The sequence below is a fragment of the Pezoporus flaviventris genome, unplaced genomic scaffold (assembly GCF_033815535.1).
Source record: "Pezoporus flaviventris isolate CSIRO_AGI_PZ_B2104156 unplaced genomic scaffold, CSIRO_AGI_Pfla_v1 ptg000045l, whole genome shotgun sequence".
Lineage (NCBI taxonomy): Eukaryota > Metazoa > Chordata > Aves > Psittaciformes > Psittacidae > Pezoporus > Pezoporus flaviventris.
In genome coordinates, this window is record NW_026892593.1 from 24,858,773 (window position 1) to 24,886,504 (window position 27,732).

The window sequence follows — 27,732 nt, forward strand, 5'->3', positions numbered from 1 at the left end:
AGTGCCAGAACATTTTTCTTTATAAAACCTTCAGTTATGTTCATCACATCCTTTGAAAAAATTAAGCACCATATGTGTGTCTCAGGCCTTTACTTAATTAATTTAATTAACTTTGAAGTGTTTAGTTTTGGCAGCACTTTTTATTGAAATACGTCTTTAATTTTTTTCATTTACTCTGCTGGAAATTGTAGTCATGAAAAAGAAATGAAGCTGGAAGAATGGTCTAATCAGTTTTCCTGCAAAGAGATTCTGTATTCTAACAAATGTTTGTCTGTCTTATTCTTCTAAACCTTTCTGAAAGCTATCCTACAACCTCCCTAGAAAGACTGTTCTGGTGTTTTGCTATCTCTGTATCCAGTATATTTTTCATAGTAACTCATAATAGTAAATTATTTTAGTGAATACTAAGCATTATTTTATTTTGCTTCTGAAGTTATTGAAAAAAATTGATCATTGTTCCTTCTAAAAAAACTTTACATAACACTGCAGTTTTTATGTGCTGCTTCTTGCACTTAGACTAATTTTTTCCAGACTAAGAAAGCTGAGGGACTTCTATTTTTCCTGTCAGATCTTATTTATCACAGGATTACCATACCGCATTGGAAGGAGAATCTGAAGAGAAGGCAGGTGCATAGGGATACTGCTCCTGGCTTTGAGCAATATCTTGCGGCAGATGTCTTTGAATAAACTTTTCACAAGACTTTTCTTCCACAGGTTTGATCACTTTTCAAACCCTTTGAAAATTGTAGCATCCACAGCACCCTGTGCAGGCAGTTCTGAATCTTCCCAGTGCTCTATTTAAAGAACCAGTCAGTTTTTAGCTTACCGATCACCTTTTATTTGATGTTCCTTACATTGTCTATTAGAAAAGTAGCTCCCTATTTACCTTCTCTGTCACATCTGTGTTGTGTCTCCTTCCTGATTTCTTCCATACAACAAAAAATATATTCTGAGACTTTGGTGGAATGTTTGTGAAATACCATGTTCCTGTCACAACCATTGATTAAGGAGTTAAAATTTCCTGCTCCAATTACCCTTCTGTCATCTGTCTTTTGAGAGCTGCTTCTAAAAATCACAGGTCTAGCTCCTACTTTTGATATGCAATATTATAAAATAGGTTGCCAAGATAGATGCAATGAATGATAATTCATCTGAATGTGTCTCCTTTTATAGTAATGGGTTTAGAATAGGTTTATAACCTTTAAATTTAGCTAAGTGTTATCCCAATTAATGAGTTTATGCAGTGTCTAACAATGGGACTCCAATCTTGATTGCTGCTTTTAACATCTTAGAGAACAAGAATCATAGTGGAATCTAATTATTGTGAGGGTGATGACCTTTCCTGTAAGATATTACCTAATAATAATCTTTGCAATAATAAAGGGTTTAGGGGGAGAATATTTACATAAGCCTTTAAAAAATTTCAAAAATTAAGAATGTATTATAAGGCTATAATCTTTATAAAGTACACAACAATGGGAAAAGATTCAGTTAGTATTAAATCTGCAGGCTAGCTATTGATACTACTGCTAATATGAACATAATGAAGGAAATAACCCTGACATATACTGAACAAATTAAAAAAACAAATATGGATTTCAATGAAATAAAATGCATGTCAAATACCATGGTGTAATAAAAAGTAAACATGTTAAAGTGTATTTTGTATGTGCCAAATATATACTATTCACCTTTCATTCTGTTGTTAGAAAATTTGAAGTGTTATAGCGTTTGAGAAAGTGGCAGGCAAGTGCTGCAAAAAATCAGAGATATTGGTGCAATCTGACAAGATGAGTTGGAGTGTAGTAGAATAAATTTTATCAATGGAAATGTATATCTGCAGTGCCTATACTGCTTTTTTTCCCCATTTTTCTAAGACAAAATATAAATTCAGAGGAGGTGGTTATGTTGAAAAACCTTGAATGGAGACATATATCACAAGTGCATTTTTTTTAAAGCAGACTAGTATTATGCAGAATATAGTAGTCTGGATACCTGCAGGATTTCTAAGAGCTGTATATATATCCCTAAACAACACTACACAATTAAACATTGACTTTCTAATTGTGAAAACTTTCTAATTCAGGCACAAATTATGCACAAATATATTTCTACTGAAAGCTGCACTATGGGCCTCAACCTAGTGGCTCATAGACTGGGTTTAAGAACCCAGTTCTCTCAGCTGTAGAACCCAGCACACCTTCCATTGAAGGGAGAAGATCAGAATATTCTAGACAGGGACTTGGAGTCTGTAGCGTGATCTGGGAGGCTGAAGCTACTCGAGAAGTACCATTAAAAATCTTCTGTCTGCTCCTTTTTGTCTTACTGTAGTGCAGGAGGCCTTTGAGCCCAGGGCATGAGGAACATAGGTGCAGGGTCAAAGCTCAGCTAAGAGGTTCAGCACAGGCTCTGTGGTGCTGGCTAGTGCAAGGAAGCTCAGTTTTTGCTTTGCTGATGCATAAAATACAAGGACTTTGGTGGTATGGACAGGTAAGCACTGATTGTGTAGTAAGGTGGAGTTTGGGTCTGGAGAAGTTGTATATGTGTGCATCTGTAATGGTGATGAAATAAAGCAGGAGGCCAAACTCATAAACAAAAAAAAAATGAAAGAAAAAAATAACATCTAATGGTAATGAAAAGCAACGGTGGGAATGAATTGAATGTATTAGGACATAACATTAGGAAAGTGAAATGTTGGTATGCTGTAATTTCCTTACAGCTAATAATATCTCACTGTGGTATACTATGTCTTAAATAGTTCTTAGAATGTTGACCTAGAGGTATGTCATACCCATATAATCAAAAGGAAAACATATAATATGGACATTTGATTTCAAACAGTAAGCCTATGTTGGAAGTCAGGCAAATGAAGAAAGAATCCATTACCATACATCATGAGTATGAACATGATGAGAAAATGAATGTGAGCCAGCTTCAGTGTGCGCTCGCAGCCCAGAAATCCAACCATATCCTGGGCTGCATCAAAAAGAGCATGACCAGCAGGTCAAAGGAGGTGACCCCCTCTACTCTGCTCTTATGACACCTCACTTGGAGTACTGTGTGCAGTTCTGGTGCCCTCAACATAAAAAGGACATGGAACTGTTGGAACAAGTCCAGAGGAGGGCCACGAGGATGATCAGGGGACTGGAGCACCTCCTGTATGAAGATAGGCTGAGAAAGTTGGGGCTGTTCAGCCTGGAGAAGAGAAGCTGCATGGAGACCTCATAGCAGCCTTGCAGTATCTGAAGGGGGCCTATAGGGATGCTGGAGAGGGACTCTTCATTAGGGACTGTAGTGACAGGGCAAGGGGTAATGGGTTAAAACTTAAGCAGGGAATGTTTAGATTGGATATAAGGAGTAAGCTCTCTACTGTAAGGGTGGTGAGGCACTGGAATGGGTTGCCCAGGGAAGTTGTGAATGCTCCATTGCTGGTGGTGTTCAAGGCCAGGTTGGACAGAGCCTTCTGTGGCTTGGTTTAGTGTGAGGTGTCCCTACCCATGGCAGGGGTTTGGAACTAGATGATCTTAAGGTCCTTTCCAACCCTAACTATTCTATGATTCTATGAGTAAGTCTTTTAGTGAATAGCAATTAAAAAAAAAAAAAGATGATTAAAGTACTTAAGTTTCAAAATTAATTGTTAAAGAATTTAATAAAGAATCATCTAGGTTTATCTAGAGAGGAAGGGCAGTGTGATCTAACAATAGATTCAGCTGGAGCTGTGCTAACAGCTATGTTTGACCAGTTTATTGAGTATACAATAGAAAACTATAAATGGTGAGATTTTAAAATACCCGTAAGTATGAAGTAGATTAGATACTGTAGTCTTGTTAGCTTTTTGAATCTTTGATGTGTTTATCTGTTCTTTTGAAGCAGTTTGAATGTTAGTAGGTTATGTATAAAAGGAATGGATATCTGAAGGTTGAAAGATTTGTATTATTGTCAGGAGGCACAAAGTTAAAAAATGTTTGCTCCTATTATTGATTTTAGAACAGGGTTAATTTTTAGCTTTTCAGTATTTCTAACCTATGTGTTTTTTTCTAAAAGCTCTATGCATTGTAAATATTATGGAAAAATAAAAGGAATTTCATGTATAAACTTATTTCCTTGAAACCATTTGAGTTTTAATTTTATTCCTGTACTCAAGGGGTTTCACTGGTTATTCCAGGAAGAATAAAAAATATCTCTTACACCAGATACTACTCAATTATATGTTGAAGAGATCGCTAAAGAGAACAATGTAAGGTTGAAGGCCAGGTTGGACAGAGCCTTGGGTGACATTTTTTACTGTGAGGTGTCCCTGCCCATGGCAGGGGTGTTGGAACTAGATGATCTTAAGGTCCTTTCCAACCCTAACTATTCTATGATTCTATTCTGTGATTCTATGGAACACACATTTAAAGGGCTAGATAGAGAGCTTACCAGACCTTCCTAAAGCTTCCTGCATCTCCAATTGTATAGTACTCACAGATAATTGGAAGGTGACTAAGCCCTATAAAAGCTTCAATTGAAGTACAGAAATTCCATGTCAGCCTGTAAATGGCAAAGTAATGCAGACAGGACCATAAATTTTGATGTTGTTTTTGAGGCTGTGAATGCTCCATCACTGTCAGTGTTCAAGGCCAGGTTGGACGAAGCCTTGGGTGAGATGGTTTAGTGTGAAGTGTCCCTGCCCATGGCAGGGGGGTTGGAACTTGATGATCTTAAGGTCCTTTCCAACCCTAACTATTCTATGATTCTATGATGTAAAAATGTTCGCCATTAATTCTCTCTCTTTGGACCCTGTTTCCTCTAGATATGCCCAGCTATCACATCAAATCTGAACTTGTATTTACAGCTTTAGTAAATGTCTGACTTAATTTTTAAAAAGAACAGGCAAGGGGTTATTGACAGAAACCAGGCCAGTTGGTTCTTGAAACATAAGAACGATCATGATTATATTATACTTGGATTTATATTGTTAAGTTGAATGATGGGAAAATCACTAGAAAAATCATATAAAGTATATGAATCAGGAATGGAACAGAAGACTTGCTTGGTTTTGTGATCTTTTATTTTGTGGCTTTCTCTTGATTTCTTGCTTTGTCTTGCTTTCTTACATTTGTGCTTTTTCTGTTTCTCTGTCTCTCCTTTTCTGTTCAGCATAAGTGAGATCAGAATCAGATCTTCAGGGCATATACCTAAGCAATTCTATTTGGTGCAGAGGTTTGGGATGAAATGATGGCTGCCACTGTACCTGGCAGTAGAACTTCTATTGACTTAGAAAAATGGCAAAAGTTCCCCTAGGGAAGAGCAATCTACCTCTTGTGAGGAAGTAGTCCAAAGAAGACTGGTGGAAAATTTATTACAAAATATTGCATGAAAGTAGCACTGTATCTGAGAATACGTGTAGATAAATCAGAAAGTTTAATCTTAGAGTTCCCATAGCAACATTAACTGTGCCACAGTGCACACTTCTAATAAAGTGTCAGTTCTTTAAAAGCAGGTAATGCATAAAAATGTATTCAGTACACAACGTATGAGAAGAAGGAGCTATGTGGTCTATTATAACTTTGATTTTTTTTACTGTGGTGTATTTAAATCCTGAGGTATTTGTAAATATCTTTCTTCAGACTGATTGCTATCTTGGTTACTTTTTATATCTCATATCCCATGACCGTTATTGCCCTGAAGATAAGACAATAATCTGAAGAATGTTTTAGATTTTATGCTTATTCAGGTATTGGCAGCTGCTAAGACTTTTGATAAGAGTGCATTTCATGGTAGTAACACTTTTGATGAGAAAAAAATATCCAAAAATATTTTCTGACCAATAGTAGGACAGATGTAAATCTGTAAAGTCAGGAGGAATATGAACCAGTGATTTAAAAATGAGAAGAATGTCTATTTTGAGCCATATAGCTTTGGAAGGAAGTTATATTATTGTGCAAGATTTAAAGCCCTTTGCAGTAAAGATATTGTCTTCATATTTGTACATTGCTGTGCATTTGCTAACAATACTGAAAATAAATATAATATCTAGATGAACAACTGAGTATCCGGTTTCTATTCTAAGCATTTCTTCAGTTTGTCATATCTTTTTTATGTCATTTCTCTCTTTTAACCTTTTGATTAATATTATGCATCAAAGAGGCATAAAAATGTGGAGCTGATATGAGGTGATGAAATATGAAAATCAGACTCCTCTTGAGGTTTTCTTACTGAAATGTGTTAGCTATTAATAAACAAACTAGTCAAATATTTGTGTGATTCTCTTTAGTGAAGCATTATCTGTGCAGAAAACACACAAGGACTAATGAGAAATTCTTCTTAGCTCTGCCACTCCTGCTTCTACCAGGTTAGTAGGTGCAACCAAGTTCTGAAGAACCCTTTTTGTGGAATTCCAAAAATGTACAGGAAACACTGTCATTTCATTTGCTAGACATTTGATAAGAGAGGAAAACATCTCACTGAGTTCAGTATTCTTCAACTCCAAATTTGTTCATAAAGAGATAGCTGTAATAGCACCATGGTTCTTAGGAATGTTCCTACCGGGACTCCTACCTGTAGCAGCAGTATACAGCATAACACCATTTGCTTCTTTGCTTACTGGCTTGCAAAGAATGGAGGTAAATAGTTCCCAAACTCTTCCTAGTTGTTATGGAGCAAATTAATTTCCTGTTCTTTTAATTCTATTTTTTTTTTTTGCAAAGCTATAGTCACAGTGAAGATTTGTCATTCCATATGTTTTATTTTCTGAACAGGAATTGAGAAATTGAGATTTATCTGATACATCTTCCAAACCTACAGCAGTCAGACCCACAGAGTGACTACTGAGGTTCATAACCATTACAAATCTTTCAAATTGATATATGAGAAAGATTTGTTATATTAAGAAAACTTGATGTAATGGAAATCTATGGAAAACTAAGAATTGTAATTGTACCTTGTGTATTGTGTAAGTATCAACTGAATACAAATGTTCTGTACCTCAGAACGTTAGGTATTTGTCCATTCCTGGTACTGACCAGTCTATAAAATATAATTACTCTTACAATTAATCTACAGCTAGAAAGTTTACTCTGAGCTATTTGATTTTCTTTGCTGCTGTCTGTTTTCCTTAGGTTTTGTAATTTCTTTTTTCATATGATGTAGTAGTGGCAATAAATGCTAATGCTAACATTATGGGCCCAGGAAATGTTCCCTTTCTGGTAGCTTGCGCTGTGAATTACCCGTTCCAGACTTTTAATAGTTTTAATGATTTTTTCACTTTGTTTAAAAGCTGTCATCGGTTTCTTTGCACCATAAGTCTATTTATTGTGAGTGTATCATGCACGTGTCTGTATTGCTTCCTATTAGTCTCTGAACACAGAAACATCAAATGAGTTTGGAGTTATAAACTGATGTCCCTGCTCCAAATATTTCATTTTCCTAATATCTTCAGCATGAAAAATCCAATGCTCTTGCCAGTTTAATGGTTTGTCACCTGCCTTTTAGCTGTTGGTACCTCTACTAATGTCTTCTCAGAGCCACTATATTATCTGCAAGGCTGTCATTTTACTGAAGCAGGTATGCACAGCAGCAGAAAGCTGTGTTGACAGAAGAATTTGAAGGTAAAGAATGTGCTTTAATGTGCTTTTCACAAAGCAAATCTTTGCAACCTAATGTATGGAATGGCGCATCTCTGAGGTGTAGAGGAATCTTTTGCTGGTGGTTGTGAGTAAATGGCATTCTATGAAGAGAGAAGAAGATTATGGCTCCACAGAAGGGCTATATCAGTGTGAAACTGCTCAAGGTCTTGTGTTGTGTTCTATCTGAATGGGCACTGAGAATTTATCGGACTGACTCCACTCAATCCTTATTGGGTGCATGCTGCCTCTAAAAGTATTTCCTAGGGTTGTTCAGAACTTATAAGCCATTTGTGGAACAAGTCTAATATTTATTAGACTTACCCTTAAGGAAGTATAAAGGAAGGGGAGAACCTTATATCTGAGTAGTATAAAGACCTGGAGGAAAATAAAAAAAAAAGGGGGGGGGGGGGAGGAGGGAGGGAAAGAACTAAAGCATTCCTGAAAAGCAAGTATAGTTGAAATAAAAATGACTGCTTCAATTGCTGTGAATTTACTGTTTTATTTCCCAATATGTGGGTTTAAGCTGTTATTGATGTAACTGAGAAATCCCTTTGCCCCAGCAGTGCAAAAGGCTGGGGCAGAAATCCTGCTTCCTTCTTTCTCCTCAGTATCTCCACGGTTAGATACTTTTGATGTCACTAACACTGCTTTTCCTTGGTGCAGCAAGTGCTGCAGTATTTCCACAGTGATATAACAGGTAGCTTTCCAGATATGAGGATTCTTTTGGACGTTGAAGCTGTATTCCTGATTATTGCTTTCTACTGACTTTCCATGGTGCAACACTTTTTGCAACTCATCTAGTGAGAAGCTAAAGAATGAGCTGGGTGTGCACTGCAGGAGAAAAGCACATAATGTGCTTTTATGTCTTAGGAATTTTCCCAGGAGGAGATAACAAAGTATGATTGTCCCTTTCCTAAAACAGATATTAACTAATTCACTGAATAGGAGGAAGAGCTGGCAATTACCTGGTAGTGACTCTTTTTCACTTTCCAATGCAATTCTTCCCATTTTGCTCTCTCTCAAAGGCCAGTGCAATACAATACAGCTCTAAAGCTGTCCTCTAAAGAAATTAATGTGCATTTTCTGCTTTGAAGTAAATGTTTAAAGGGGTTTTTGAGTTGTCATATATCTGTCAGATTATTTCTCTTTCTCTTGTAAAGTTTCTCTGCTACAGGGAGAATGACTTGCTGGGGATTATACAGTACAACTTCCTTGCACAGTTAGGCATGAGGAATTAACTACAGTCTTAAAGCTCAGAGGAAATGACAGATTATGACCAATGGGGATTTGTGGTGGAGCAGCTCATCTGAAAGAAAGGCAGGGAAGGGTATCTCCTTTGACTCCCTTTGCACTGTTAGGAAGTAGAGGTATATGCTTTTTAAATGGCAGCTGGGGTTAGAATCTCCTCATATCAGCCGCATCCTCCAGCAACATATGCAGACCCTCGACTCCTCCTTTGGTATATGCCAGTACTCCATCCTGCACACAGATGCATTCTGATTCTGTCTGGTCAATGAAGAAGAAAACAAGAGCCAATGTCCAAGATAAAAGATCTTGCTGCTGGTACTTGTGGCTGGCTTGGTGTGTGTGGCAGCAAGCCCACATTATAGTTCTCCTACCTTCTGTCTGCTGTGATGTACCTTCACTCCTGTGGGAGAAAGCCCTGCAAATCCAATTCATCTGTGGACTTGAAGAAAGTAGCCTGTGGAAATACGTTAATATTGGTGTTTCTGTTTTCCTCTTCATGGTCCATGGCCCCTGGTTCTGACAAAACTGATTTTTTCCAGTGTTGAAGAACAAACATGAACATGGGTATTGTACAGCTAAGTTATTAGAACAGTGTATACAAATTATTTTCTTTTAATGTATTGTAGTAGCAGCTACTGATGGAAAGCTCAAGGGAAAAAAATACAGTTAAAAACTATCTATATAAATCAAGGCATAGGAATGGTCAAATAAGGAAGACATGGTCTTGTCTGGCATTTCAGAAATCTGAGTTTTGTTGAACAGCCTTGCACAAAACACTCTTTATTTCAGATCAGTCTATTAAATGCGGTTAATAGTGCTCGTTATTCCCTACCTTTTACCTGTTTGTCTATAGGGATAGTAAAAACTTCACAGAATTTGTACTAGAGTTAATTCCATTGTTTCCAGAGCAAAATGACAAGCATATGGGGACCCTCATTTTGGTTAGGATCTCTTTAGTTTGTGAAGTAGACAAGTGTTATCATTCTTGCTTTCTTTCAAATGCTTTCCAAGAAAAGTGCCAAGGTAAATACAGACCATAGTATAATAGGCAGCTGTAACTTACTGAACTCACTGATTTAACAGTACTAGTTTTAGCCATTTCCCTTTACAGCTAATATTTTTATTCTTGCTTATCATCTTTACCTGGTAGGTGCTTGTGGCTGATGGACATTTTTGTGAATGCAAGAACTGGATCAGGTCATCTGAGTCCTTTCTGAATTGTCTCTTTTTTCTACTTGATTCTGGTTGACTGGCATAGTGCTAGTTCAAATTAAGGAGTTCAAAGTCTCTCTCTGAATGATCCTAGAAACCTGTAAGGGGCCAAGATTTTTTCTTGCCCCAGACAATTCTTTTTTATTCAAGAGAAGGTCCCTTTGAAGTGCAGACTATTTGTACTGAATGGGTCTCCATTTTTTTCCCTGTGAAATCACTGGGGTACTCAGGCTATTTTTTATTTTTTATTTATTTTTTATTTTTAATCATAAAATGCAGAGTTTATTCTTGATTTCCTATTTAAAAATATATTGCATTTGGTGAAATTTTAATTATGGGTGTTATTCATGGCTAACATTTTCTATGGGTGATAAAAGACATCTCTTTCATCCTAAACCAGAGGAAAGGAAATTGAATTAGTAGACTTTCTGTGGGGACATGCAAAACATAAAAACATTTTCTAGTGGGTTGAATCACCAACCAATGGAATCTGATACTACTAGTCTAAAATTTAAATTTATAATTTTAAAACAGATTTATTCTACAAGTCATTAGTCTGGAAGTCTTATTGTTGATCCTTTTGCTTTTCATTATGCCTATAAAATTTCAATTTTAAAATGTATATTGTCAAAAAGTAATGTCAGTGTTCTTTAATCTTCTTTAGATTCAGCTTTTGCTGATGAATGACTGTTTACACTTGGCTAAAGTAGGCAGAGCCTTATATCATAAGTAGAAATGGTCTTGGTTTGGACTGCTTCTTGATTTTTTCCTTCTTTTCTGTAGTTTGTAAATAAGAATTTGGAGTTCTGTGTCTGTCTCAGGCTGTTACGATAGGAAGTCTTTTCTGTGGCTTCTTGTCACTGTACTCTCACTTCTTTAGAAACATCTGATAGTGCTGATAGCACTTTTCTTTCTAGAAATACCAGTATGCTGGGATTCTCTGTTGTTACACAAAAATACATCTGTTTTTTCCCTACTCTCATATTGCAAGACTATGTAAAGCAAAATTATAAATAGCGCTTTGTGACTCAAAAATGAAATACAAAAATTCCCCTACTTGCCAAATATTTCTTAGCAATACAAGACTCAGTAAAGTGTTCATCATGCTTGTGTTCCTACTAACATACAAGGGACTAACAAGGAAGTTGCTGCTATGATCAGAAGCAGGATTAAGTTCTTTGTTGGTATTTAAAATGGTCAAGGAATAATTCTGAAAGATTTTTAAATTAATATTTACATTAAATTAATATTTTCTTGGCTTAGTAACATTAAATGGAGTAATGTACCTGGGGAGAATGAGAATGGGATAAATACACTAGTTTAGTGAGACACCAGTTAACTCCATGTGGTGAGGTTACCAAATGCTGTGGAAGTATTAGTGAGGACAATGCCCTTTTCTTTTGTAGGTGATTCAGATTATTTCTTTAAGGATCTTTGGCTTGAAATTTTTACTGTTTTGAAGGTTTTCCTGGTAACAAAGTAATATGACATTCCAGTGTTGTGAGAAAAAATAAAAAAAGCTATTATTGACAAATATATAGAGCACATATCAGCTTTTTAAATGTTTTTAGGCTCCATGAAACACTTCTTTATTATTCTCCAATACCTGAATGTGTGTAATTGAGCTCTTTCAGAAAAAAATGTTTAAAGACAGGTGCATGTGGCAAATACTAGGCTGCTCTGAAAATTATTAGACTATTCCTAATTTAGGCATTTCTGATTATTAGGCTTGCACTGTTGCTCTAAATTGTAATACCAAAGCTGAAAAACTATCAAAATATTCAACAAATGTAGGTCTGCCTTAACAGGCTGGGAATATAAACCCCCTAAAGGATGCTGTCAATTCTTTCTTCTTCAGACATGACTTTAAATTCAGACACAGAGAGAGGTTAAAGACGAAAACAACAAAAACAGTGTTGATGGAGCAGTTGCTTGACATTGGCAACTGAAAACATGAAATCTTCAATTTGTAGAGGTTGAGGGGAGAAATACCTAAAGCTGAAAAAATTGTGAAAGCAGTGCATGAGCTGAATTCTTCACTAAATTCCACAGTACAGAAGCTCGGGCCCTTGATGAGACTGGTGGGAGATTGATCTATAATAGACAAAAGAAAGTACTTCTTTACACAGCAAGCAGATAGTGAACTTCTGGAATTTGTTACCCCGGAAGACTGTGGAGACAAACAGTATTAGTAGGCTTAAAAATGGGTTAGGCAAATTCATGGATAACAGATCAATAAATGGATACTAAAAGAAGTAGACAACGATATACGATCAAACAACTCTGATAGAGTAAATCTTGATACTCATGGAGAGCAGCCAGGCTTTCCTGGGCACTGTCTGCTTTTTTCATTGTGGAGAGACAGACTGTGGGGCTACATGGACTGCTGCTCAGACCCAGAAATAAAGCATTTCTTATACCCTTCATAAAAGTTTAATGATGAGTATGCTGTTTTGGACATAATGTAATGTTATCTTAAACACCAAGAAATATTACTATCTAGATTTAGATGTGTCTAACATCAATAAGCGTTTGTGTGATGCTTACTTCAAATTGTAATTGTATTCAATTAAAATTTCAGTAAGATTTTTTTTTTTGTAGAAATCTCCTAAAAAAATATCTCCTTTTAAGATTAAAAATACTTGAATACTCCTTTTATTTTTTTCCCTTAAAGTAATCATACAGTTGCAGTAAGTGACAGAAATCACCAGTCACTCCGGCTGATTACTCACTTGCTGAGTGCTTTACAGAATTGTAGTGCAAGACAAAAATTTTCTTCAGTGGAAGGAAATACTAGAAAAATTATCCAACACATGGATTGCTCAAGGTGGCTATGCTGACCCTCTGAATAAACATGTGTATGTTCAGATGTTCATGCACACACATGTATTTAACTTATCATATCTTAAAGTAAGAAAAAGAGAGGCTTTTTCTGATTTTTCTGTTTCAGATAAGATTAAAAATAGGAGGAAGAACCTGTATCTTGCATAAATGTTTAGACAGTTGGCTAGAAATTAAACCCAGCTGTTGTGTGCTATGATCTCTACATTATTTGCTTGTACTAACTGTCAGGCATGAAGGCACCAACATAATTTATTTAATGAGTTTAATTAGAATAGTGAAGAAATCATGGAATTAGGCACCTGTGACTTTAGTGATAAAAAAGTGCTTAGAGATACCTCCTTTTAAAATTTGAAAACTAAAGTTACTGGTATTATTCAGGTTTTTTATTCAGTGATTTATACCTACTAGAAATTACTCCTTTGGTCTTTTTGGAGCAGTGTGTATCAGACACAAATAAATTGACAGACTTTCATTTCAGGCAAAACTTCTCTTCTGTCCACCTTGCCTTGCTTGAACTTTTTAACAAAACGTCTTGAAGAGACACACTTTGAATTCAACTTGGATAACTCCTGAATATCTGAGCTCTTCAGTGTTTCAGTTTGTGGAAGGACATAGTTTTTTTATTCTAAACCAAAATTACCTGTGGTGTGACATTGTAGTCAGGTTTGGGGAAAATAGGGAAAGAAAATCTAATGCCTCACTGCTCCCCAGGTGGACCTTGTATCTGTACAAGGGGTGGAAAACCTCAATAGAAGAGTCTTGCAAAGCTTTAATTTGAAAGAGTATCACCAGTTCAAAGCGGGTGTCTTCTGCAGTCTGATCTACATGTGTATGCTCATATCTTCTAACAGAAGCCATATGACACTGGCTGTTTTCCTACATATGTGAGAGAAAAAAATTAAATGTTTGCGTTTTGAAACTCTTAAACACTACATATCATAAAAATGCGCACTTATTTAAAAATAAAGAGTTAATAATCATGGCTTACTTGCAAGCTTCTCAATTATCTTTTTGATAGTAGTATCCTTTAAAAAAGAAAAAGCACTTTTAACAGAAAAGCAATAAAAGGCATCTTTTCCCATTTTTGCCTAAAGAACATTAGTAGAAGGAAACGTGAAGTTTCAGGCTTACATTGTACAGGGAATAACAACTCTCCCCTTTCCATAAACAAATAAATAAATCTTGAAAGCATTTATTAAGTTAAGGTTGCACATTTTGTGTATGCTGCCTAAAGCAGATCAGGAAATTCTAATACTTTTAGTTAGTGCTAGGCAATGAGGAAAATATAACAATTAGCTTGTGTGTGAAAGGTGTGTGGGAGGGGAGTTATTTCTTGCAGTTGGAGCTAGGCAGAGATATTGACAGACTCTTTTAGCAGTCACAGGTCTACAAGAATTCGATTTTAACTGAGACAGTTATTCACAATGCTGATCTTCTTACAAGGTTCCAAGGAAACAGATGGGCTATTGTTCTTTGTGATGTGTTAAAACTTCTCTTGGCAGTTTCACATGCCATTCTAACATGAGAAACTGCAGAATTTCTATTCACTTTTTATTAAAGAAGCTCTACAATGTCATTGATCTTACCTTTTCTCAGTGCTGTGTAAGTTATTCTAGAGTTTTTGCAGAGTAGGTAACTTAAAAAAAAAATATTTGAAAAAGCCCTTTTACATCAGCAAGCACATAAGTTGCTTGGAAGCCCAGTACTTCAATAATAATTTCATTTTTTACAGCACAATGCCCTGTTTCGGGCTTTATGGACTCAGTAAAATCAAGACCACTTGAATCAGCTAACTGCAGACTTGTTTCCTTCTGTCCTACTCCTGTCTCAGACAGAGGTCTGGTGCTCCAACATTTTTCCTTTGTACTTTCCTTCTTGGTGAAAAGAACTTCTAAGAGGGAGGAGTTGGGTGACAAGAAAAAGTGAGTTCAGTCAGGAGAGCTTTATAGAGAGCTTTATTTAATAGTTGCAGATTCTAAAGGCTGGAGATTAACTGCTAAATTAACTTTTAAATTCCACAATTTTTAATCCAGAAAAATGTTTGACCATCATAGTCTGGCATAGGCATTAGTGAGAGGAAACTGTATCTGAAAGAGGGAAAAAGGAAGGTATTGCTGCAGTGTGTCATTAAGCCCAAACCATTAAGTATGTATCAGCTTAAGTCTTGGTCTTGTTTATAGCACTGTAAAAACAATTGTGTTCTATTCCTTCAACCTAAAAGCTAAATTTTTTCCAGTTTACTTCATATTAGTAAAAAGAAGATGTGGGTGCAAGAATTAATCCTTTTTGATAGCAATACCTTTTTGGTCTCTATTTATCCTCCCATTCATAAATGTATAAAATTTCCAATTTGACAGTGATGTCAGGGTTTGGTAATTTTACTTAGATGACCTAGCGTAGGTGCTAAGTTTTACCTTGGTGAAATTATGAAGCCAATGATAATGAGTCTAACAAATTATTCCCATCCAATATATGATACGATATTGATAATAGCTGTTAATGGTATTAGCAAAACCCTGTCATGTTAATTATAAAATCTAATTTAGTAGAAAGATGTGAGAATGTAATGAAATGATACAGTCATATTTATTTGAAATCCAGATCCCCTGGCACTGCTAGTTGATACTGCTGCTACAGCTCTACTCTTCACGAGACTAGAAAATAACTTCTGGCAGCTGTGACTTTTTCAAAGTAGCTTACAGAATGCTTGTCAGCACCTGTATAATGGACCTATATGTTACAGATATATACATATTGGTAAAAGTATCAAAAGGGGCATAACTTAGACCCTAGATACACTGCACATCTTTAAAGCACAGAGTAGAATATGTAAGAAAAATAAAATGCTATCTAGAAATGTTATCAACTCATATAGTTATCGTAAATGATTAAACAAAACTATAGTTTTGGGAAAAAAAACTACTGAATGACAGAAATCATGAAAAACTTCTCCAGGATGAGATATGTGAAGGAGACCAGTGGAGATCAGTGATGAGTAGCATTTGTCAAGGGTCAGCATTGGAATCATTGCCATTTAACATCTCTGTTGGAGACGCGGACAGTGGGATTGAGTGCATCCTCAGCAAGTTTGCCAATGACACCAAGCTGTGTGGTGCGGTTGACATGCTGGAGGGAAGGGATGCCATCCAGAGGGACTTTGATATGCTTGAGACGTGGAGCTGTGGAGCTCCCAACATACGAATGCGGAGCTGTTAGAATGAATATAGAGAAAGACTATTAAGACCATTTACAACGGCATGTAGTGACAGGACAAGGGGGAATGGCTTTAGACTGAAATAATGGAGGTTTAGATTAGATGTTAGGAAGAAATTCTTTACTGTGAACCTGGTAAGACACTGGAAGAGGTTGCCCAGAAGAGTTGTGGCTGCCCCATCCCTGGAAATGTTCAAGGCCAAGTTGGACATGGTTTTGAACAACCTGGTCTAGTGGAAGGCATCCCTGCCCGTGGCAGGTGGTTTGGAATTAGATAATCTTTAAGGTTCCTTCCAACCCAAACCATTCTATGATTCTATGGTTCTGTGGTTCTGTATTTTCAAAATACATTTAGATAAAGGTTGTGTTGTATCAGGTACACAGAACAACTGCAGCTCCATAGCTGCTACTCATTAAAAAGCCCAAGAGTGGCTTGAAGATATTTTGAAAATTCAGGAAAGAATGGAAGAAAGAAACAGAACAGAAAAAATGAATTGTGTTGAAGTTAGCCTTAACAGAAATCTGAACAGCATCTGGGAAATTATGTGATATTAAGACAGTTAGAGACAATTGTTCATCCTTCGTATTGCACCCTGAGTCTTTAGCATGTTTTGGTCAAATATGTCTGTATTCAGGCATAGGATTACCCTCCTTTGCTGGGAAACTAATCTGTCAAGGATAACTTTACACATATAAATGATCCCATAAATTCTGTGATTCTTATAGGAAATGATCTCTCATCTTTTCTGTCTTATAATTATTTCTAGATTCTGTTACAGTGCCCTGTCTGGTACAAAAAGGGCTATTATCAAGCAAACTTCAGGCTTGAACTGAACCTAATATCCCTAGTGGATGAGCTGTTTTTTCCTTTATGCTTTCAGTAATTTTATTATTTTAGATAAATATGCACAAATCCAGTAATTTTCCTGAATACTGTATGTTTTAAAAGTGATTAAGTGCTATTTTGAAGATGCTGGTGGAGCAAGTAATGGCTAAATAATTATTTTGTTTAGAATGACATGCTTTGTGAGAAATTATCCAATTAGTAAAACAGAGCCACAAACATCTCCCATAATTTCCATATCAGATTTCTACTTATTAACAGTGCCAAGTCATAGGAACCTGCATTGGTGCATCACTTTGGTAGGAATGCTGTAGCTGGTAAAAAAGAAATCACATTTGGAGTTCAGCATCTTGCTTGGTTTAGCTGCTTAGCTTATTCATTACAAAAGGTTGTGTCTTTATCATATTTCTGTTCTGATGAGGAAACAAGTAAATTAGTCTTTATTTTTTCCCGAATCTTCAAAATCTGTCACTGCAAAAGGGGAAACCTACATGGTTTAGACTCTCAAAAATTTGTCCAAGCATAGGTGAGGGAATCTCTGCCTCCTTAATGCCTGCTCCAGATATCATCAAATTGGTATCCCTTGTTTCAGATTCTGTCATGTCTGTCATTACAGTGTGTCTTCTTTTGGGAGTTTCCTTCTCAGTATAACAGATTTGGCAATGCTTCAGAAGCAGTATTGCAGGCATGGAGTCTCATCCAGCACTTTACCAGTTTTGAGCCTGGATGGATATTTTAAAGCCAGGCCTCTCAATAACTGATGGATCTGCAACTTTTAAGGAAAATACATTTCAGCTCTGAGGCAATAACTGCATGCAACCAAAGAATATTCCCTAACTTGTTGACATTCTCATGAATCATCTGTTAAACTGGCCTTCAGAAAAAACATTTAGTTGCTTCACATTCATAACCCTGTCTTCTAAATGTAGCTGATTTAAATAACGGTTTGTTATCAAAGGAATATAGTATATGTAAGGGAAGGGTAAAAGTAAAAGTACACAAATGGCTGTATGTGTGCTGAAAGAGAAAAAAAAAAGAGATTTCTGAGGAGCTGGAAGGTTTAGTCTCATGTGGAAGATTCCCTGTGTGGTACTAATAAAACTTACATAATATATTACAATAAGGTTCATGTCTATTGATCTGAATGTCAACTGAAATTGAGCATCTTACTATTTTTTCATTCTGTGACTCTTCTGAGGATGGCTATATGTGGCAAACTTTCATGTTGCTGTAGGTTGACCCTGGCTGGAACCTAGGTGCCCACCAAAACCACTCTATCATTCTCTTCCTCAGCTGCATGGGGTAGAAAAAAATAATGAAAGGCTGGTGGGTCGAGATAAGGACATGGAGAGATAACTGTTATCATCATGGGCAAAACAGACTTTGCTTGGGGAGATCAGTTTAATTCATTGCACATCAAAATCAGAGTAGGATAATGAGAAATAAAATCAAATCTTAAAATATCTTCCTCCCACCCCTCCCTTCTTTCCGGGCTCAACTTCATTCCCAATTTTATCTAACTCCCCCCACCCAGTAGAACAGGTGGATGTGAAATGGGGTTGTCAGTTCATTCTTCTCCTCAGGGGAGGACTCCTCATGCTCTTCCTCTGGTCCAGCGTGGGGTGCCTCCCACAGGAGACAGTCCTCCATGGACTTCTCCAGTGTGAGTCCTTCCCACAGTCTGCAGTTTTTCATGAACTGCTTCAGTGTGGGCCCCTTCCATGTGTGCAGCCCTTCAGGAACAGACTGATCCAGTGTGGGTCCCCATGGGGTCACCAGTCCTGCAGCAAACCTGCTCCAGTGCAGGCTTTTATCTCCACGGGGCCACAGCTCCTGCCAGGAGCCTGATCCAGTGCAGGCTTCCCACGGGGTCACAGCCTCCTTTGGGCATCCCCCTGCTCCAGTGTGTTGTCCTCCATGTGCTGCAGGTGGAGATCTGCTCCACCATGGACCTCCATGGGCTGCAGGGGCACAGCTGCCTCACCACGGGCTGCACCATGGGCTGCAAGGGAATCTCTGCTCCAGTGCCTGAAGCACCTCTTGCCTCCTTCTGCACTGACCTGGGTGTCTGCAGGGCTGGTTCTCTCACAGATTCTCACTCCTCTCTTGGGCTGCAATTGCTCATGTGCAGTAACTTTTTCGCCTTAGCCAGAGCGTGTCCATCTTGGAGTTGACTGCACTGACTGTTGGATGCAAGGAAAGCTTCCAGCAGCTTCTCACCTGTAGATCCCCTTCTGCCAAATCCTTCTATGCAAGGTTTTTTGAAAACATGTTGTTTTTTAAACCCAATATACATGTACAACAACATACGTTGTTTGGAAAAAGTTTCTCTTAAGTGTGATAGAGACTACCTATTTTAGAAAAGAGTTTGTATTTGTTTTTGTCTCCCATGCAAACAGAGGATATTATTTACAGTGTCTGTTCCCTGATGCCACCCAAAGATTGCTGAGACCTTCTGATTTCTCAAGGTTAAATCAAACTGAAGGCAAACATTTCTCATCCAAAGTAACTGAGCCAACTTACTTGCTTTGGCACTGATACCACATCCTAAAAAAGCAGGTTTTTCTTGCTTTTGGGTAGGTGGCTAGAATACCATATAGAGTTCATTTTTGACTGTCAGGATTGAAATTATTTCCCAGCCATGGTGAAATATACATACATCTGTTAACTATTAAATTGTGGAGAAAAAAAACCTTTGCAAAGGTCCGAAATATACCTTACAGGAATGGAATTACATGAAAGTAGCTCCATTAAATTCTGATCAAGAAAATTAACGCAACTCTTGTAGACTCTGTTCTTAAGCCAGTGAGAGTTTAACTACAGACTAAGGCAATGATGGCATAGATGGTCATTGCAAGCATGTCACAGACTTAAGTAAGTGATTTTTTTTGCACTTACCAGTATGTTTTTTAACAGATGCTTGAATATTGTGTATCAAAACTTGTGTATTTTAATTCCTTTGCCTGTGCTATTCCTAAAATGAACCTTTAAAATGGGAAGGATCAGAGGTGTTAAACAGTAATGTTTACTTCAGAGTAAGTACGTTTCAGAAAGTGAAAGACTACTCCTTATTAGTAGAAGCTTTTTAAAAGATCGTTCAGTAATTATAACTCATGCTAATGAACTAGATACAAAATTAACAAATACTGTTAATTGTTACTTACACTAATTGTTCTCCTAAGAATTCATTCAGACATCTTCTAAATTAAATTTAAAATGTCATATCTGAGCGCTATCAGCAGTCAAGATTATAGGCAGAATCAGAGAAATGAGTCTAAGAATACTCAACTAAGAAAGAAAATTAGGTTTTTATGTTACTTGCAGTAACAGTAACTGTAGTTACTGCAGTACTATACAGTACAAACTGTAGCAAAGGCCTCTCTCACGAGTTGATGTAAAATTCCTGATGAGCTAATTGTGCTTTTTATTGATATTTGACTTGAGGATTTTATGTTTTCCTGTTGTCATTATTGAAGAGTGCTAGAAGCATTCCACAGTAATTCTTTGCTTCATATTGTATTAGTTTTTCTTGGAAATATTGACCATTATAACTCTTATTTATTAACATGGACCTAAATCCAAAAAGTGTGTGACAGTTGCCTGTCTGGCTACCCTTAAGGAATAAGGTTTATTGAACAGTTCACTTTCTTCTCAGAAATTATGTTATACAATTTGTGTTAGTAATTTGGCTTGGTAGGATTGCACAGAAAGATGGGTAACAGTTTTCTTGCAGGATAAAAGATAAAATGGTTAGCTAGCAAAATGAGCGAATAATAGTTTATACATTTAGAGCAAAAGACATATTGCCAATGTAGCGCACACATTGCCTCCTCCTTGCAATTTAGGTCAGAGATCTGCAAGATCCATGTCAGAGAAGGGCAGTTTTACTAAGTGGATAACTTTGATTATGGAACAATTTGTGCTCTCTTTGTAGGAGCAGAAATGACAAGTTTTGGGTTTGTTTTCTCAACAAAAGTCAACAGTCGTAACAGCAATTAAAAATAATTTACTGTCATGAACCAAATATGGCTTTCTGAAGGCTGCAGCCTGTTTTGGTGGGTTTTTTTTGTTATTTTATTTTGTTGTTTTTTCTTTTTGCATAAATGGTTTATTGATCCATTGTGGAGTAATTCAGCAATGGAATTATATTGAAAATTAAAACCCTTAGTAAGTAATGGCTGATCCAATTTCCTGTGGCTTGAGCTTATTGACACTGTTTGTTACTAATTCGTGCAGGGAAAACTTCAAGTAAAACTTTGCTTTTAAATTTCACCTGCATTCCATAGAATAGTTTTTGCAGGAGGATTACTAAAGCGGATGCTAAGTCCCTAACTGCTGTGCGCAAATACCACACTAACATTTTGAAATAATTTTTTAGGAGTATAGATTTTCACAGTTCTGCAGCTACTTATTGTTTATGATACATTTTGAAGTTTTTTCTATTTGATCTACATATGAGAAAAAATCTGATGATTTATATACCCCATATGTGAAATGGCAATAAGTTTTACATTTATCTGCTGAACTTACAGAGGTTTTTGTCAATGGAGTATCAGTCCTATATACCAAAATAGAGAATTAGAATTACTGCTTCTGGTTTGGTTTGGGTTGGGTTGGGTTTATTTTCTCTGTGTATTACCTTAATACATTTACTAATAGCTTCAATTCTAATTGTCTTTCCTGTCAGTCAAAACTTCTTGTGTACAATCATTTGCTTTTTTCAATATAAGAATTTGTACATAATTCTTTAATTGTGGTAAGAGACTTTATTTATGCACAATTGTAGCAGGTTTTTTTCTGGTTTATGTTGATTATTTCAAGAGTAGAAAATAAATATGCATTTTCCTATGTTGTAGAGATAATAAAAAGAACCAATGATAATTACTGCACTTTGTAATCTTTTTCTTTTTTGCCTTAGGCCTTAAAGAACGCAGCACACACCTCTCTATTTTCACAGGGTTTCTGAAAACCTCTGCAAGAGTTAATTATGCAGACAAAATTATTTCCATTTTTGTTTTCAAGTACTTATTGCAAAAGCTTTTTCATTTCCTTCCTGTTAGTTATTTCGTAATCACAATAAAGGAAGAAATTATTTGGGAATAGGAGAATGTGTCTGGTCTGATGTGGAGTCACTGACTGGTATTTGCCATATTATTTTCCTGATATTTATGAGGTAAACATGTCAGCAAAATTAACTTTCAAATCCTTTCACCCTTCTAGGTGAAATTCAGTCTTGTGCATGAAGTCTGTAAAGGTAGAAAACTTTATCACAATCTACTCTTCTATATTCAGGAAGATGAATGGAAGAGAAAAATATTTTCTGAGCTATTGTTTGCCTTTGACACTGATGGAGGATATAAATTTAATAATTTTCAGTGTCTAATCAGACAGAAAAGAATGAATGGCCAGATACTCTCAAACTGTATCTTAAAAAATATTTCTGGTAAAATATAGTCTCATACAGTAGTTTATAAAAGAAATTATCAGTGAGAGAAAGCATTATGGAATCTCAAAACGGAAATAATTTTGTTTTACAGACTGTATTATATATTTCTTAAAAAATACAAAAGAAGCAAAAGGGTTTGCATAGTAATAAATTGGTCTTTTAGCATAATTAATTATTACAGAACTACTCTTTGTATTTAAGAAATCATATATTTACCAACTCAGGACAATTTTGCATTTTCACTTTGAAGGGTTTAGGAACTCAGTCTTGGTTACTGAGTAATGTGAAACTGTTCTAAAGAAAGATGTAAATCAGAGTCCTTTTCTTCTGCAAACAAGCTATTATTTTTTCAATTTCCACTGAAAATACAGGTAGAAATTCCGTTAGAATATAGTTCTGGCATGCTCATCCTTTTAGCTGATGGAAAAAAAAAAAGAGTGAAAAAACACTAGCTGGATTTTGTGAATTGCAAAGTAAATAATTATTATTTTTAACTAATAAAGTAAAATAAAATTAATAAAATGCACTTTCGAGGATTCCTCATTCATCTAATATTTCATATTTTGTTCTTAACAGGTTAGTAATTAGCTCATAACATCCTCACCATAACCCCCGCCAAAGTGAAACAAACCTTACCAAAATCAGTTTTCCTGTTCTGACTTGTGAACATCCCTGATCAGTGCTGTTGCACAGTTCAGCTGAATCTCCTGGTGAAAGTGATTTTCTCACTTCAGCTGATTTTCTTTAGTTTTAGAGTGTGCTCCTTCTGCCTTCTGCTTTGGTGGTATATCTTCCAGGCAGTAAAAAGCAGTCAGCATCTGGAGGCAACAACCTGAATCAGAACTCTGCTTCTGTCTATGGACAGACTTGGTTATCCAAAGCAAAATAAGAGGTATCACTATCTGTAGTCCTGTCTGTAAATGCCTCATCATGTTATTAATTCGGTGTGCATGGTAAAATCACTTCTCTGAATGAATGATTGCAGAGTAACAGATCCCATGTGAAGGAAAGCAAAAGTCTGTCGTAGAAGGCAGACTGGCATTGTGAAAATGACAGCTACTTTGAAACTAACTATGGGAATTTTGCATGCTTCACACCTCAGCTTTAGGACTTATCTGTAGTTATTCATTTTTTGTAATATCAGGACATCCTGAGGCACTGCTTCCATATGAATTTCTGTAGAGGATGACTTGAATCATTAATGTAAGTTTTTTTTTCAGCACTTGGCCTTCTCTTAGAGGTTTCCTGTAGTTTATGCTGTTTAGCTTGTTACAGCTGAAGAAATCCTGTCCCCAGGACATAAACATTACAAAAATCCAAGCTCCAATCCCATAATTATATATAACTGAAAGGTTTCTTGTTCCCCATTGTGCTGTGATTTCTGCCAAAACAACATAGCAAACAGTCCCTGATAGTGCAACTAGCTAATACAGAATTACAATGTATTTTGATTGAGTAGCACTTTTGAAGCCTAAAGGACTTCAGTGAAGGTTTTTTTAAGTAACCGTTCAATGGAATTCACGCCATAAATGTGTGAATTTTCCTAACAAAGCATTGTATGTTTTTCTTTTTAAGTAATTAGCCATTATTTTTGCAATTCTTTTTAGAACTATTGGATACAAAAAGAAGTATGTAAAAGTTCCACATGGGCATATTTGGGTGGAAGGTGATCATCACGGACACAGCTTTGACAGCAATGCTTTTGGCCCGGTAAGTCAATTTTCTGTATATCATTTACAATTTGCAACTGAAAAGCATTGCATGTCTCCTGGGTCATTTGTACAACACAGAAGTACGAATTGACTGTGACAGTATTTTTGTGAGAATTATTAAACTTTATCAGTGGAGATTGAGTTTATTCTTAACTATTAGAAAAAGAACAAAGACTCCTTTTAATTTCCCCATGTGGAAAGAGCAGTGATAGAGTTTTTAAATTTGAAGGGATGTACTGGAGGAGTAGCCAGAGGGCGAGCCAGATCCCTGTAGCTGACAGATGCTCCCTGAGGACATGTTGCCAGCTGATGTAATTTGGAATAGTTCCCTCCCAGGAGTTTGGTCTTGCTTTAGTGTCAGTACTGGGGTAAAAAATTAGGAAATTGTGCTTAGCAAATGTTAACTGTTAAATTGGTCTGTGGACGATGCTAGAGATATTTCAAAATTTTCCCAAAAATAAATATGTGTGTTTTCTTTACATAGGGCCATTTTCTTATTGAATAAAGGCAAAACAAAAATTTGTTTCTTGACTGGTAGAACTGTGCATCTGTTCATCAAAAGACAGTAAATGCTTTCTCTGCACTCCAGTTTTGGTTTGGTTTTGCTTTTGTTAACTTTGTGCAGATTCCTGTTCTTGTTTTAGATTCAGCTAGCATGCAGGAAATAGCTACATGAGCTGTGCATCCTGCTGTGGAAATACAAATCCTTTTTGCCCTACTCCATATGCAGGGTTTTGACATGTGTTTTTAAGAGACAATGCTTTTCTGATACAAAAGGCACCCACCAGCTGTCACAGGGAAGTTGTCAAGGCTGGATTTTTCCTCCTTTGTGCACCCATGTTTCATACAGAAGTCAGCCCACTGGCCAATTTTATTAAAAACAGCAAAGAACTTATGAATTTGTCTGGTGTCTGGAAGTTTAACCTAATTACTAACTTTAAATAATTCATTCTCAGGAAAAATAAAAAAAAAGACCTACTGTCTCTGTCTGGTCTGGAGTACGTGATGCCATTGCTTCCTTTGGATGGTCTCACGTATTTTTTTGTGCTTGTGTTTCTTGCTATTTTCCATTACTGTTTTCCTGCCAATATCTTCTAAGATTTCTAACATTTAGTTTTAGAGGTTCTTTCCTGCAGAAATTAATTCAGTCTATCCTGTGCAGGTATCTCTTTCCTTTTCTGTCTCACTCTTTGTTCCCAAGGTAAATCTTAGCTATAAAACCACTAATCTTTTCAATTACAAATATACTTGCAATGTAGCCTCTGAACAGAAGGAAACTTTCAGATTTAAAGCAGACTTGCAGCAACTCACACAATAGTTAATACAAGGTAAAATCCTCAAGGTAGGCCCTATACAGCTTTCATGCAAGATAGCATGTTGGGGTAGATGTAACTACCCTCAGACTTTTACTCAATTCCCTGATGTTTATAAATATTAGAAAAGTGCCTTCACTAGGCTTTGACCTCACATTAGTCATCAGCTGCTAGCTAAAATTGGATAGTATGTCATTTTTCTTATAGTAATGGCACCTTTTGAAAGCTTGTAAGATAGTTTTTGACAGTGAATTCTTTAGCATTCCACAGGAATAATGACCTTTATATTGTGTAGACTACGGGCAAATTAGTTGTATTTTCCTCTGAAATTAAGAGGCATTTTCCTTTGAAATTAAATTATAGAAGCAATTTGAATGCAGGCAAAAGGGGGCAGAAGCGATCACAGGGATAAAAAATAGCTTGAGAATAATAAAATTTGGAAAATTTTCCTCTGTAGAAGAAAATGGAAAGCATGTTTAGAAGGACACACTGGACTCCAGGTTCTTTTCCATTCTACACGTTTGTTTTTCGGTTACTGGGACACTTTCTACCCCTCTGTCAGCTTTACTCTGGAAATTACTTGCACAGGTGAATTAAAATATTAAAATCACTCTCTTCAATCCATTCAGAAAGTATGTTCTATTTAAAAGTGTTTTCTCTTATAAGACTGTGGCAGTCATAGGGAGCAGACTACACAACAAGGACAGGAAAGCATTTTTCTCACTTTGCTAGAGGTTAGGTTAAATGTTATGTGTGTCACAATTATTACTTGCAAACCCAGACAAATTTTCTTGGATCAAAAGATTCAGTAAAAATAGTGTATTTTTTTAAGGTGCATTATGTTGTAGGCTACCATGCAATCTTGTGGTAGAAAAACGTATATAGTGCAGACAGTCAGTTCCAGTAATGTTGGGTAGATAAGTTTAATGAGTTACATAAGACATAAAAGGAAACTATGGAAAAACAGGATGAGAACAGATGTTAGAATATTTTTTTTCTCTTGGAGGCTAACAGTATGTGTAATGGCCTAATGGGTTAGTTTGATAAAGCAAAAACCCTGATAACAATCAAGTTTTAAATTAGATGAACCTTTGGAGAGATTTGAATTTCTAAAATGTAAAACCTTGTCAAAATATCTCTACTTAGTTCATAAAAGGTTATAAAATATATTACCTGTTATTACATGATTTTTATAGCACTAAAATTGGAATATTGAGGCATAGAGAGACATTTTTTTGAAGTGTGTAAGTACGATGAAAATGTTTCAACTAAGATTTGTAAACGTTTAATATTTCTTTTCTACCTAGTCATGTCTTTGAATAAATGAACACCTTGTAACAGAACATCTATGGGTAATGTTGGATAAGAAATGCTGTTAAATTGCTATAATAAAAATTAAACATCAATTGCCTCTCCAGAATACTGGACTAAATTTAGTAGTGTATGTTTGTCGTGCATTGTCTTTAAAAAATGCTTTGAGTAATACAGAATGGCAGGTGTTGTACTGTCATTTTGATACTGCTATTTCAGGTTTGGAAATATGTCATGTCAGCCATTCATAATGCTGAAAATAGCTGTTTTGAATAGAAGCCAATAAATATTCACAGTACTTGCATCTTTTTACTATTATTTAAGGGGATAAAAAATTACATACAGCTGGATTTTTTTTTCAATTACCAGGACTAGCATAGAGATGGCTATTACTGAGCCAACATACTCAGTTGGCTATTACTGTTATCAAATTATTATAGAGTGAAATCAAACTTTTATGATATTAGCTTAGCATTCCTTAATTGGCATACTATAGGAATAAAATAATAGTTGATTTTGTTTTCATTTCTGATAATTTTGCTGTTTTGGAGGGCCTTTTTACTATGAGGTTGTAGTTCGACAGCATGAGAAATATAACATTAATGTTCCTGGCAATACTGCTTCTTTCTTAGATCAGAAACACAGAAGACACATTATAAAGAATTGAGGAAGTATTAAACTTGATCAATTAGTAAACTCCTCTGCTGCTTCCAATTTCTTACAGACTTTAATGGGTTAACTTTATGCCAGATCAGTTACTGTCATTGATTGCACAGCCAGGTTAATGCCAGCATAAAACCAGAGTGATAATTCATATTCTGAATCTGTCACTCTGGCTAAATCAAGGGAAGAGTCATTATAGACTGTACTTTGCCCAGATCAAATGTGTAGAGTTGGCATCTAGCAGTTCAGAGATGGTTATGCAACCAACATGTAAGGACATCTGAGAAATACCTAGTAAGAAGTGCATACAGTGACTGAT

The 27,732-nt window shown here is 36.1% G+C and overlaps 1 protein-coding gene across 5 annotated transcripts in view; it reads left to right on the plus strand.

The window, feature by feature from the left end:
- Positions 1–27,732, plus strand: part of IMMP2L (inner mitochondrial membrane peptidase subunit 2) — a 628,424-nt gene that overhangs the window by 325,791 nt on the left and 274,901 nt on the right. For all 5 annotated transcript variants that reach the window (XM_061467718.1, XM_061467717.1, XM_061467721.1 and 2 more), the window contains one exon: positions 24,022–24,124. In XM_061467718.1, coding sequence (XP_061323702.1) covers positions 24,022–24,124 — 103 coding nt within the window. The remainder of the gene's footprint in view (positions 1–24,021; positions 24,125–27,732) is intronic.